At 57.2% G+C, this 12,425-nt stretch overlaps 1 protein-coding gene across 1 annotated transcript in view; it reads left to right on the top strand.

Annotated features, from left to right (window-relative positions):
* The window catches only part of PRDM16 (PR/SET domain 16), a 448,451-nt gene that overhangs the window by 407,840 nt on the left and 28,186 nt on the right, over positions 1-12,425 (top strand). Inside the window, exons 7-9 of the mRNA XM_004384316.1 lie at positions 809-956; positions 2,197-2,350; positions 9,256-10,672. Coding sequence (XP_004384373.1) covers positions 809-956; positions 2,197-2,350; positions 9,256-10,672 — 1,719 coding nt within the window. The remainder of the gene's footprint in view (positions 1-808; positions 957-2,196; positions 2,351-9,255; positions 10,673-12,425) is intronic.

The raw sequence follows: 12,425 nt of genomic DNA, 5'->3' as shown, positions 1-12,425 counted from the left end.
TGAGAAAATCCCGGCCGAGGCCCCGCGCAGTGAGCGCTGCTCAAGAGGGTCCGTGTTTTCTTTAAATAAACACATAAATCACAATTAACAACAGGGAAAAGTTACAATCTCCTGATGCTAAAGAACTGAGCGTTTCTGATCTTAATGGATGGCTGGGCCCCGTAATTAACGGGCTGTGATGTATTGCTACTTTGCTCATGAAGATTAACAGTCATACCTGGGCCAGGAGGAGCAGGTCATCCCTGGAGAGGGGGGTTAGGGCCGCCCACTCAGCCAAGTGGGGCGCCTGCCCGAGCAGCTGTGCCCTCTCCACCCTATCACGGCTCATTCAGAGACCCCTCGTTCACTCCCAGCCTCCTCCTCCACAGAGCAAGGTTGGGGGGCAGTGCTCAGCCTGCTTGGCTGGTGAGCACCCCCGAGACCCCTCAGAGGGGTGGCCAGGGGTTTCTGGAGCCTCGCCCCCACTCTGGGGCTTGTGGGAATGTTGGAAGCTTCTGGATCCCTTTTGACTTCTCCCAAGTTTAGCCTTGGGGTTAGGATCGTGCGAGCTGGTCTCTGGCTGCCTGGGGGTGGGCTGGGTGAGGGCCTAAGCTCCGTCTGAGCACTGCTTCCTCACCCCCCACCCACCCAGTCCCTCAGTGCCCTATCCGGAGAGGAGGGAGCAGAGGCGCCGCCAGGCCCTGCTTTGGTCCCAAGCAGGGACTGGTGGAAGTCTCGTGTGGGCCACTGAGAACAGCGCACTGGGCGTGCCAGCATGTTGGGGTGGGCCCCCTCCTGCCCCACCGTGACCCCCGACCCCTGTGCGCAGCTTGGAGCAGCACATGATCATCCACACAGAGGAGCGAGAGTACAAGTGTGACCAGTGTCCCAAGGCCTTCAACTGGAAGTCCAACCTCATCCGCCACCAGATGTCCCACGACAGCGGCAAGCGCTTCGAATGTGAAAATTGCGTGAAGGTAACAGGCACATACGCCTGCCTCCCTCACACACACATGGCCTCGAGCTGCAGACGGTCGAGCGTGCACTCCTGCCTTACTCACACACACGCACAGCCTCGGGGTGCAGACGGGCAAGCGTGTATTCCTGCCCAGTTCACACACATGCACAGCCTCAGGGTGCAGACAGGCAAATGTTTATGCCTGCCCCTCTCACACACACCCAAGGCCTCAGGTGCAAACAGGTAAATGTTTATGCCTGCCCCACTCACACGCAGGCACAGCCTCAGGGTGCAGTTGGGTAAGTACATTAGACTTACCACTGCCCTATTCACACGCACACACAGCCTCAGGGGCAGACTGGTAAGCATGTACACCTTCCCTGCTCACACACATGCACGGCCTCCAGGGTGCAAACTGGCAAGTGACCCTAACATACTCCCTCCACCCAGTAAAAATTCAGATGATGTGCAGCAGCGTGGCTGCAATGGCCACTGAGGTCATTAGGGTCCTTCTGTTTGCTGGGAAGGAAAGGACATCTCAGAGAGGATCATATCACATGGCTCAAAAGGAGCAAGACCGGAAGTGGAACCCAGCTCTTCCCCAGCGAGGGAGTCTCATCCTTCTACAGGCAGGAGAAAGAGCCCGGCAGGGGGCGGGCCTCATACCCAACAACAGCAACCCCAAACCCTCAAGTTGCATAGCACGTCAGATTAAAATGCTTTCTGCTTTCCTGTCTTGGTGCATCCTCGTGTTGGAGCTTTCTCAGGCCTTATTGAAGGGGCAGCAGGGGTAGGTCAGTGGTAGAAGTCTCACCTCCTATGTGGGAGACCTGGGTTCAATTCCCAGCCAGTGCACCTCATGCACAACCACCACCTGTCTGTCAGTGGAGGCTTGCAAGTTGCTATGATGCTGTCAGCAGGTTTCAGCAGAGCTTCTAGACTAAGACAGACTAGAAAGAAAGGCCTGGTGATCTATTTCCAAAAAATCAACCAGTGAAAAACCTGTGGATCACAACGGTCCAATCTGCAGCCGATCATGGGGACGGTGCAGGAATGGGCAACATTTTGTTCTATTGCTCATGGGGTCACCGTGTTGTTGACAGCAGCTGACAACAACTTTATTGAGGAAACCAAGGTGAAAGAGGCTCAGTAGCCACACGGTAGGTCAGCGTCACAGCAGGACCTGTCCCAGCCAGCCCGGTGAGGGGCAGATCAGGGCATCCCAGCAGGTGCACGCCTGATGGTGTCTGTCTCCCCAGGTGTTCACGGACCCTAGCAACCTGCAGCGGCATATCCGCTCACAGCACGTGGGTGCGAGGGCGCACGCCTGCCCTGACTGCGGGAAGACCTTCGCCACATCCTCGGGCCTCAAGCAGCACAAGCACATCCACAGCACCGTCAAGCCCTTCATATGTAAGTTGTCCCCACCGGCCTGCTGCACCCGCAACCCCAGCGCACATCCCTCCCCTCTGCATACCGCCCATTCAAGGGACCCTGTCTGTTCAGAAGGCACCTGGACAGGGCCTGTCGTCTCTGCTGTGCACAGCCCATCCCCTCGTGCCCCTGATTTTATGAGTTCATCTTCATTGTTCACCCCTCTTCCTTTCCCTTCCGCCCTGCTGGCTCCTCTCCTTTGCTTTTCCCTGCAGTGGCAGGAGGCAGCTGGTGGGCATGCGGGGGGACCATCTTGCAGAATGAGCCAGCAGCCCTTCCCCGTTCCCCTCCTCCCCACTCCACCACACCCCTCCCCTGGACTCCAAGGGGCACCCCTGCTGCCTGCCGCATAGTCACCCTAGCCAAGGTTTGCTGAGTGCATACTACTCAGCCTCGTAATGTCGTCTTGGGGGCCCTGCTGCACCAGGCACTGTTCCGGGCAGCGTGGACTGCTGTAAATATAGGTGCCCCTCCCTCAGGGAGGTGCTATGCTAGTGGGAGGAGACAGCTGAGGAGTGCAGCATGACAGGGAAACCAGGCAGGGGACAGCAAGCTCGGGACAATGGTGTGAGGTTAAGGGACTCAGGGGACAGGGTTGTGGGGTTAAAGGGCCCAGAAGGCAGCAGTGCAGGGCTAAGGGACTCAGTACAGGGGTGCAGGGTTAAGGGGCTCAAGGGATGGCATTGCAGGGCTAGGGGCTCAGGAGACGGTAGTGTGGGGTTAAGGGGCTCGGGGGCAGTGAAACAGTTAACGGGCTCAGGGGAGAGTGGTACAGGGGTAGCGGGCCCAGGGGACAGTGGTTCAGGGTTAAGGGGCTCAGTGGACAGTGGTTCAGAGTTAAGGGACTTGGCACAGTGGTACAGGGTTAAGGGGCTCAGGGGAGAGTGGTATAAGGTTAAGGGACTCCGAGCAGTGGTGCAGGGCTAAGGGCTCAGGGGACAGTGCTTCAGGGCTAAGGAACTCAGAGGGCAGGGGTGCAGGGTTGAGGGACTTGGGACAATGGTACAGGTTTAAGGGACTCGGAAAGTGTTGCAGGATTAAGGGGCTCAGGGGGACGGTAGTGTAGGGTTAAGGGGTTCAGGAGACAGTAGTACAGAATTAACGGGCTCAGGACAGGTACAGGATTCAGGAGCTCAGGGGACAGTGGTGCAGGGTTTAGGGTCTCAGAGGTAGTGGTTCAGGGTTAAAGGGCTCAGGGGGTAGGGTGCAGGGTGAAGGGGCTCAGGGAACAGTGGTACAGGGCTAACGTACTCAGGAGACACTGGTACAGGATTAAGGGGCTCAGGGACAGTGGTGTAGGGTTAAGGGGCTCAAGGGACAGTGGTGTAGGGTTAAGGGGCTCAGGGGACCGTGATACAGTGTTAAGGGGCTCAGGGGACAGTGGTGTAGGATTATGGGGCTCAGGGGCAGTGGTGTAGGGTTAAGGGCTCAAGGGACAGTGGTGTAGAGTTAAGGGGCTCAGGGGACAGTGATATAGTGTTTAGGGGCTCAGGGGACAGTGGTGTAGGGTTATGGGGCTCAGGGGACAGTGGTGTAGGGTTAAGGGGCTCGGGGGACAATGGTACAGGGTTAAGGGGCTCAGGAGACAGAGGTGCAGGGTTAAGGGGCTCAGGGGACAGTGGTGCAGGGTTAAGGGGCTCAGGGGACAATGGTACAGGGTTAAGGGGCTTAGGGGACAGTGGTGGAGGGTTAAGGGACTCTAGGGACAGTGTTGCAGAGTTAAGGCACTCAGAGGACAGTGGTGCAGGGTTAAGAGACTAGGGACGGTGGTGCAGGGTTAAGGGGCTCAGGGGACAGTGGTGCAGGGTGAAGGAGTTCAGGGGACAGCAGTGTGGCGTCTGGGACCTCAGGAGCAGCAGTATAGGGTTAATGGGCTCTGGGACAGAGGTGCATGACTAAAGGGCTCAGAGGGCAGGGGTGCAGGGTTAAGGGGCTCAGAGGGCAGGAATACAGGGTTTAGGGGCTCAGGAGACAGCCATGTAAGGTTAAGCAGTTCAAGGGATGATGGTGCTGTGTTAGGGGGCTCAAAGGACAACAGTGTAGGTTTAGGGGGCTCAGGGGATGGCAGTGTAGGGTTAAGGGGCTCAAGGAGCACCAGGCTGGCCGCCTGGGTGGGCACCACTCCTGCCGATGATGGGCATTCTAGAAGAGCCTGGACGGAAGTGTGGGGTATCTGCAGAAATAGCTCAAGACAGGGACTTGGAAGCCCAAAGGCCAGTGTATTTGGGGAACAAGTGAGGTGGGAGTCATCAGAAAGGGGGTCAGAGGCCACAGGGTCAGGTTGCAAGGCCCTGTGGGCCAGCACAGGGACTTAGGCCCTGATTCTTGGTGAGTTTGGAAGCCACTGAAGGTTCCTGTCTGCAGCGCCACATGCTGAGCCATCATTTCACATAAGCACTGTGCTGAGTCATTGTTTCCCATGCCTTATCACATGACATCCTACAAAATCCAACGGCAGGTGTGGGTGCAGGTGTCATCACCAGCCGACAGAAAGGAAACCGAGGCATCGAGACGCCCATTGGCCAGACACTGGGATCCCAGTGCAGAGCCCAGGGTCTAGCATGAGGGCCCACTCCTGACCCTTGGTGGGGGGCCTCAAGGTACTCAGGATCTATGACATCTGTGGGGCGAGCCTGGCTGGGAGAGGTGACCCTGCGAGCTGGGGAGCTGGGGTCAGGATGTTCATGCTAATGTGGGTGCCCCTGCCCCAAAGAGGCAATGCTGACCTGCCCGTCGGGCCCTTCCTGGCAGCTGGACCCCTACCATGTGGCATCCCACAGTCGTGAGCCCCTCTGCCCCCAGCCCACACTTCAGGCTGCCTGCTAGAGAGAACGTGGACTCCAACCTGCCGGGTCCTCCAAACGACGACCCAAAAGGAAGATAGAGTGTGGCCCGCTGCTCCTCCCACAATGTTCTCTTCCATTCACCCACAACCGCCCTCACCACAGCCCCCCGACATGGGGCATCTGAGTTGGGTGGAGCAGCCCCCACCACCCTGCACTGGCCGGGGGTCTCCTGCACGAGGGACTGGGAAGAGACTGCGTTGGGCTGGGAGTAGGGCTTGGGGACACCAGAGTCCCAGTGCCTCATGCTATGGGAGGGGCGCCCGTGAGTGCCTTAGGTCATAGCACAGAGGTTTAAATCAAGAAAACTGTCCACACGGCTTAACAGTTATTGCCCTTCTGGGCATGCAAACAAGCCTTTTTAAGTCTGTTGGATCATATTCATAATGGGAGTTCCAGGAACCACAGCACTTTGGAAGGTTCCGAGCCTGTCTTTCCACAGCGCTGCAAACACTCCTCATGTGGATGGAAGGAGGACAGGGACGCCTGGGCCGGACCTGCCGGTATCAGTAGCGGTTCCGCCTGTGGTCTGGGCTCCAAGCTCACTTCTGTGTGTTAGCTTTTTGCTGAGGGATGAAGTTAAAGGAAACCCCAAACTTGGCCAGGCAGCATCTGTGAACATTTCATTCAGCTGGAGTGATACGGATTCTCAAAATGAGCTTAGACGTGTGGAGTAAGCCCTCGTGCATCTCCCAGCCACAACGCAGCAAGTTAGAGGGGCCAGGCTTGGACAGGAAGCACGCAAACACTGAGAGGCCAGCACACCGTGCAGCACTGTTCCCAAAGTGATCATCAGTCACCTGGGAACGGACAGGCAGCTGGTACGGGCTCACGTGCACTTCCGTGTCCAGCTGCCGGGTGACACCGCACATACCCATGACACAAGCAGATCGGCCTCAAATTCCTTGGATCCCCCAAGCCCCCACCTTGCTGGACACCCACACTGGCCCCAACCTCTCAGACAAGGTTGCGGCCTCTGGGGAGTTCAGACGTCTGCAGTGTGTGCGTGGGTGTGTGTCTGCGTGGGTGTGTATGTCTGGGCATGGAGGAAGGCAGTGTCCTCGTGGGCACTTTTCAGAAAAGTATTTTCACTGGAGTATGTGTGTCAGTGTGTGCATGTGTGTGTGAGTGAACATGTGTGTATGAGTGTGTATGTGTGTGCATGTGTGAGTGACACATGGGGGAGGAAAGTCTCTCGGCCACTTTTCAGAACAGTACCTTCACTGGAATGAGTGTGAGTGTGTGCATGTGTGAATGTGTATGTTTGTGAGAGTGTAAATGTGAGTGTGTGTATGAGCATGTGATGTCTGTGTGTATGAGTGGGGGGTGTCTGTGTCAGTATGTATGAGTGTGAGTGTATGTGTGAGTGTGTGTATTATGTGTATGGGAGTGAGTGGGTGTGAGCATAAGTGTGTGTGTGAGTGTGTGTCTGTGTATGCATGCATCAACGCACACACTACAAGGAAAGGAGACTGCTGACCAGGAGTGAGCCCCCTCCAGAGCCCCTTGTCCTGGAGGGCGCTGGGGACCATTCCGTCAAGTGCTGCTCCCAGGCCCGCCTCCTTCTGCCCCTGCAGGCAGCACTGCCCTCTCAGGCACTGAGCCCGCCGGCCACAGTCCCCAGCACCTTCCTTTTGCCCTCTGGAGAGCTCAGTGTCCCCGAGGTCTCCTGGGGCCCATCACCCTGGGACCCCATGTGTGAGAAGATTGTGGGAGCCGAGGGTGCCCTGGGCAGGAGGCCAGCTGTGAACTAAGGAGCTGCTGGAGCTGCTGCCTGGGCCTGCCGTGGCCAGGGCACAGCAAGGGCAGCTTGCTGGGCCAGCACCGGCGGAGCCGAGGCCAGACTCTCCTCCCTGAAGGCCGCGGCCCGAGGTATTTATAGATCGTCCCTGCAGAGCTGCTCCTCACGGTTAGCAGCCTCCCAAAAAGGGTAGATTTGATTAAATGAGGCAAAGTTCTTCTCCCCTCAGCCTTGAAAACTTCCCACCATGCCAGACAGCCAGGAAGGCCGAGCGGCTAATATAAATAGATATTGTGATTAGAAAGCACGGTAATCGCAGAGAAAAGGCTCCCAGCTAGCATAGCATGACATCAGCTGCCTGAGGACTGCAGTGAGCAAGGAACACGCTGGAATCATTGTTTCCTCTGGGGCTGCGTTTAGGAAGCAAATTGCCCTGCAGAGAGACACATACACACACTGTGCATGTGTGTGTTAGAGTGGGTGTGCATGCATGCTTGTGTGCATTGTGTGAGTGTGCATGCTAGGGTGAGAATATGTGCATTGTATGTGGGTGTGGGTGTGTGTTTTGTATGTGCACCTGTGCCGTGTGTGTGCATGTGTATGATGTGCGAATTGTGAATATTATTGAGACTGTGTGTGTGTGTGTGCATGCACTTGCCATGTATTGCTCTGTGCATGGGTACATGCCTGTGTTCATTGTGTGTGTGTGTGTGTGTGTGTGCATGCATGTGTGCATTGTGTTTGAGTGGGCATGGGTGTATGTTGTGTGTGTACATGTGTGCCTTGGGTGTGTGCATGCACATGTGTGTGTACGTGTGTATGAGTGAGTGTGAATACGGTTGAGTGTGTGTTGTGTGTGTGCCTGTGTGGTATGTGTGTATGTGTGTGCAGTGTATTCCTCTCTTTCTTGTTAGAAAAACAAGGGGAGAAAGAAAAGTTGGTCATCTGTTGACAATTCACCTGTCATTGGGAAAATGGCCAAGATGAGGTCTCCTCGGAGCCACAGGTCCTGATGTCTGGCTCCAGCCGGTACTGCCCTCTCCAGTTAGAAGAGGTTCCATCAGCCAGAGCCTGGCATGACCTGTTTTATCCCAAGTGGGGAAGGGGATCCTGGTAGTAGGATTTTCAGTTTTCTCAAATGTAGAACCAGTCTCTTTCCCCATGGCCCCCTGCCTGGGGCTAACTTCACCCCTCCCCACCTTCAGCCCCCAGGAAATCATCACCAAGTACTGGCCAGGAACCACTGTGCTCACCAAAGCCTAGACTTGGGGCCTCCTATATGGTTGGGGCCCCTGCAACGGTTACTGTCCCCAGTATCACTTCTGAGGCTGCTCTCAGCCAGGCTGCAGCTCACAGGGCCTGGGACAGAAAGAGGGGTGGGGGGAGGGGGCACTTCTCAACCTGCAGAAGCAGCAGGCCTAGTGTGGGTGGTGATGGCTTGCTCTGCCCGAATTGGAGCGGCCGTGACTGAAGTGGAGTGGACAACTTGGTGGGATTCTGAGGCAAGAGGGTCTCGGGTGGAACTGACGAAGCTGCAGAGCCTGCAGCAGCCTCGCCCTGGCCCTGCCCACCCCAGGGAGGGGCTCGCCGTCCCAAATGACTTCAGAAGACCTTGCACTCATCTTAGAAACATCTTGGGGGTGGAGGGCACACACAGCACTACTGTCCCCATTTTCCCATGGAGAGGGCCGAGGCACAGAGGAATTCAGCCTTCTCTCCGAGTCATTCCAGGGAACGTGAGGGAAGGACACGGGGGTCCTTGCCAAACCCTGCTGGGACCCACCTGAGCCTTGTCTTACGCCCACCCTGCAGCCTGAGAGCAGAGCAACCCCAGAGCTGGTTTGTGTTGGTCACCAGAGGGGAGCCCCAGGGAGGGGTGCACACATACGTACATGCATGCACACACACATACACTGCACTCATACACATGTATGCACACACACATACTGCATACACATGCACACACTCAGTGCATGCATGCATCCACATGCATGTCCATACATGTATATACACCCATGCACATACTCACATGCACATACATGCACAGTGCACACTCACACATATGCACACTTACACACGTGCAGGCTCACACGCATGCACTTGCATGCACACACGTGTACATACATGCATACCCACTCATGCAAAACCCACATGCACATGCATGCATGCACACACATACATATGCACGGTTTGCCTCTGAATCAACAGGGGTCAGGAGCCCCTGTCCCAGCCTCCTCTGTGCCTTGGGTTTCCTGGTAATTTCATATTGTGTTTGTCGTTGCTTTCTGCTGATGTTTTAGGTGAGGTCTGCCACAAGTCCTACACACAGTTCTCCAACCTGTGCCGGCACAAGCGCATGCACGCGGACTGCCGCACGCAGATCAAGTGCAAGGACTGCGGGCAGATGTTCAGCACTACCTCCTCCCTCAACAAGCACCGGCGCTTCTGCGAGGGCAAGAACCATTATGCGCCCGGCAGCATCTTCGCACCCAGCCTGCCCTTGACCCCCAGCCCCATGATAGACAAGGCGAAGCCCGCTCCCAACCTCAACCACACCGGCCTGGGCTTCAGCGAGTACTTCCCCTCCCGGCCTCACCCTGGTGGGCTGCCCTTCTCCACGGCACCCCCAGCCTTTCCTGCTCTCACGCCAGGCTTCCCGGGCATCTTCCCTCCATCCCTGTACCCCCGGCCGCCTTTGCTACCTCCCACACCCCTGCTCAAGAGTCCCCTCAACCACACCCAGGACGCCAAGCTTCCCAGCCCGCTGGGGAACCCAGCACTGCCCCTGGTCTCCGCGGTCAGCAACAGTGGACAGGGCGCCACCTCGGCTCCAGGGGTGGACGAGAAGTTTGAGGTCGGCCTAGAGGATGCGTACTTGGAGAAGCTCAAGACGAGGCACAGCGACGTGTCAGACGGCAGTGACTTTGAGGACATCAACACCACCACGGGGACCGACCTGGACACCACCACGGGGACTGGCTCAGACCTGGACAGCGACATGGACAGCGACCGTGACAGGGCCAAAGACAAGAGCAAGGCGACCGAGGGCAAGCCTGAGTTTGGGGGCGGTCCCGTGCCCCCGGGGGTCCCCAACAGCGTGGGTGAGGTGCCCGTCTTCTACTCCCACCACTCCTTCTTCCCGCCGCCCGAGGAGCAGCTGCTGAGCGCATCAGGGACTGCGGGCGACTCCATCAAGGCCATTGCCTCCATTGCCGAAAAGTACTTTGGGCCTGGCTTCATGGGCATGCAGGAAAAGAAGCTGGGCTCACTGCCCTACCACTCCATGTTCCCCTTCCAGTTCCTGCCCAATTTCCCCCACTCCCTGTACCCCTTCACGGACCGCACCCTCACCCACAACCTGCTGGTCAAGTCTGAGCCCAAGTCACCCCGGGATGCCCTGAAGACGGGAGGCCCCAGCGCCGAATGCCCCTTCGACCTCACCACCAAACCCAAAGAGGTGAAGCCCATGTTGCCGGTGCCCAAGCTCCCTGCTGCCCAGGTGTCAGGCGAGGAGCAGCCCCTGGACCTAAGCATCGGCAGCCGGGCCCGGGCCAGCCAGAATGGAGGGGCCCGGGAGCCCCGCAAGAACCACGTCTATGGCGAGCGCAAGCTGGGTGCCGGTGAGGGGCTGCCCAAGGTGTCCCCCGCGCAGCTGCCCCAGCAGCCCTCTCTGCACTACGCCAAGCCCTCGCCTTTCTTCATGGACCCCATCTACAGGTACCAACACGCCCGCCCCCACCGCTCCCGGGGTCTGCCCCACTGCTGCCCTGGGACAGCCCTGCCCCCACCACTCCCAGGCATCTCTGCACCTACTACCCCAACAGGAACTGCAGGGCCATGTGCCCACCTCTGGGACATCCTTTTATTGTCCCCTAAGGCTCTCCCTCCATTGTTTCAGCCTCAGGGAGGTCCCAGCTCTTACAGGGTAGCCCCAGCTCTTGCAGGGTCCCCACAGCTCAGGAACAGACACCTGACTTGGCCCTTTCCTGGGCCAGGCGGGGACAGGGAGGTGTCTTCTGACACATGGGGCCCCTTTGGGCTGCACCTTGGATGTCAGCTGCCCTTCCTGGGGCCCCTCCCAGCCCTGCCCCAGGCCCCTGGCACCCTCCTGATGTCTTTTTCCTGGACCGGCTCTCCACCACCCACAGTCACATCCTGCACTTTCCTCCGAGCACCTTCTCCACCTCCCAACGTCCCCAATTCCTTTAGGCTGCTCCTGGACCCCCAGCCCTGGAGCCTCCATGGGGCTTTCTCATGGCCCCAGGAAATCAGGAAGGAGCCCGTCCACTGCCTGGGGAGGGCAGAGGAGGAAGGAAGGAAGGAGGAGGAAGGAAGGAAGACATTGTGGGGCTTGGGAAGGTCAATGTCCATCCCTCTGATACCCTCTCTGTGGACCTTACTTAACCCCCACCTTCCTTTGGGCGGGCTTTAAACCTCCATAGAATCCAGGTGAGGTCAGAGAGTAGGTAGGTCTGGTGGGAGGGGATCTGCCCCCCAAGCACTTGGCCTCCACAATGCCTGCTTGGCTACGTCAGGGCACGTGAGGGCGCATCAGGGCAGGTGGAGCTCTGAGACTCTGCTGGGGCAGGGCTGGGGGAGCATGGTGCACCCCCAGAGGTGAGGCAGTGCAGACATGACATGACATGACAGCAGGGTTCATGCGATCTGGGTCCCGTCTCTGTGAAGAGAGCACATGTGTGCACACGCATACACGCATGCACTGGTATGTAGGGACACATGAGCGTGGGGCAGCTGTTCCATGGGGAGCCAGCACGGCAGGGGGCCCAGAGCTCCACGAGGAGACCCGGGGAGGAGGCGCCACCTGCTGCGTCTAGGCTCAAAGCAATTGCCCGGGATAAGGTGGCAGAGATGACGCCAGAGCCCGGCTGGCTAGGAGCTCTAGTCACAATGAGGCCGAGAAGCTGCCGCTTCTCAACCACAAACACACCGTATCCTGCCCACTAGCTCACACCAGTGGGCTTATTATTAGGTGCCATCGAATGGGCTCTGATTTATGAGCACCTTATGTACAACAGAATGAAATGTCGCCTGGTTCTGTGCCATCTTCATGATCGTTGGTATGCTCGAGTCCATTGTTGCAGCCTCTGTGTCAGTCCATCTCCTTAAGGGTCTTCCTCTTTTTTGCTAACCCTCTACTTTACAAAGCATGATGTCTTTCTCCAAGGACTGCTCCCTCCTGATAACATGTCCAAAGTATATGAGAACAAGTCTCACTATCCTTGCTTCTAATGAGCATTCTGGCTGTACTTTGTCCAAGATAGATACAAATCATTCTTCTGGCAGTCCATGGTATATTCAGTGTTCTTCACCAACACCATAATCCAAAGACATCAATTCTTCTTTGGTCTTCCTTACTTATTATCCAGCTTTCGAATGCATATGAGGTGACTGAAAACACCATGGCTTCGGTCAGGCGCACCTTAGTTCTCAAAGTGACATCTTTGCTTTT

This window comes from Trichechus manatus, unplaced genomic scaffold, assembly GCF_000243295.1.
Source record: "Trichechus manatus latirostris isolate Lorelei unplaced genomic scaffold, TriManLat1.0 scaffold00122, whole genome shotgun sequence".
NCBI lineage: Eukaryota > Metazoa > Chordata > Mammalia > Sirenia > Trichechidae > Trichechus > Trichechus manatus.
The sequence above is the reverse complement of the archived record's forward strand: the minus strand, read 5'-3'. Positions and strand labels throughout refer to the sequence as shown.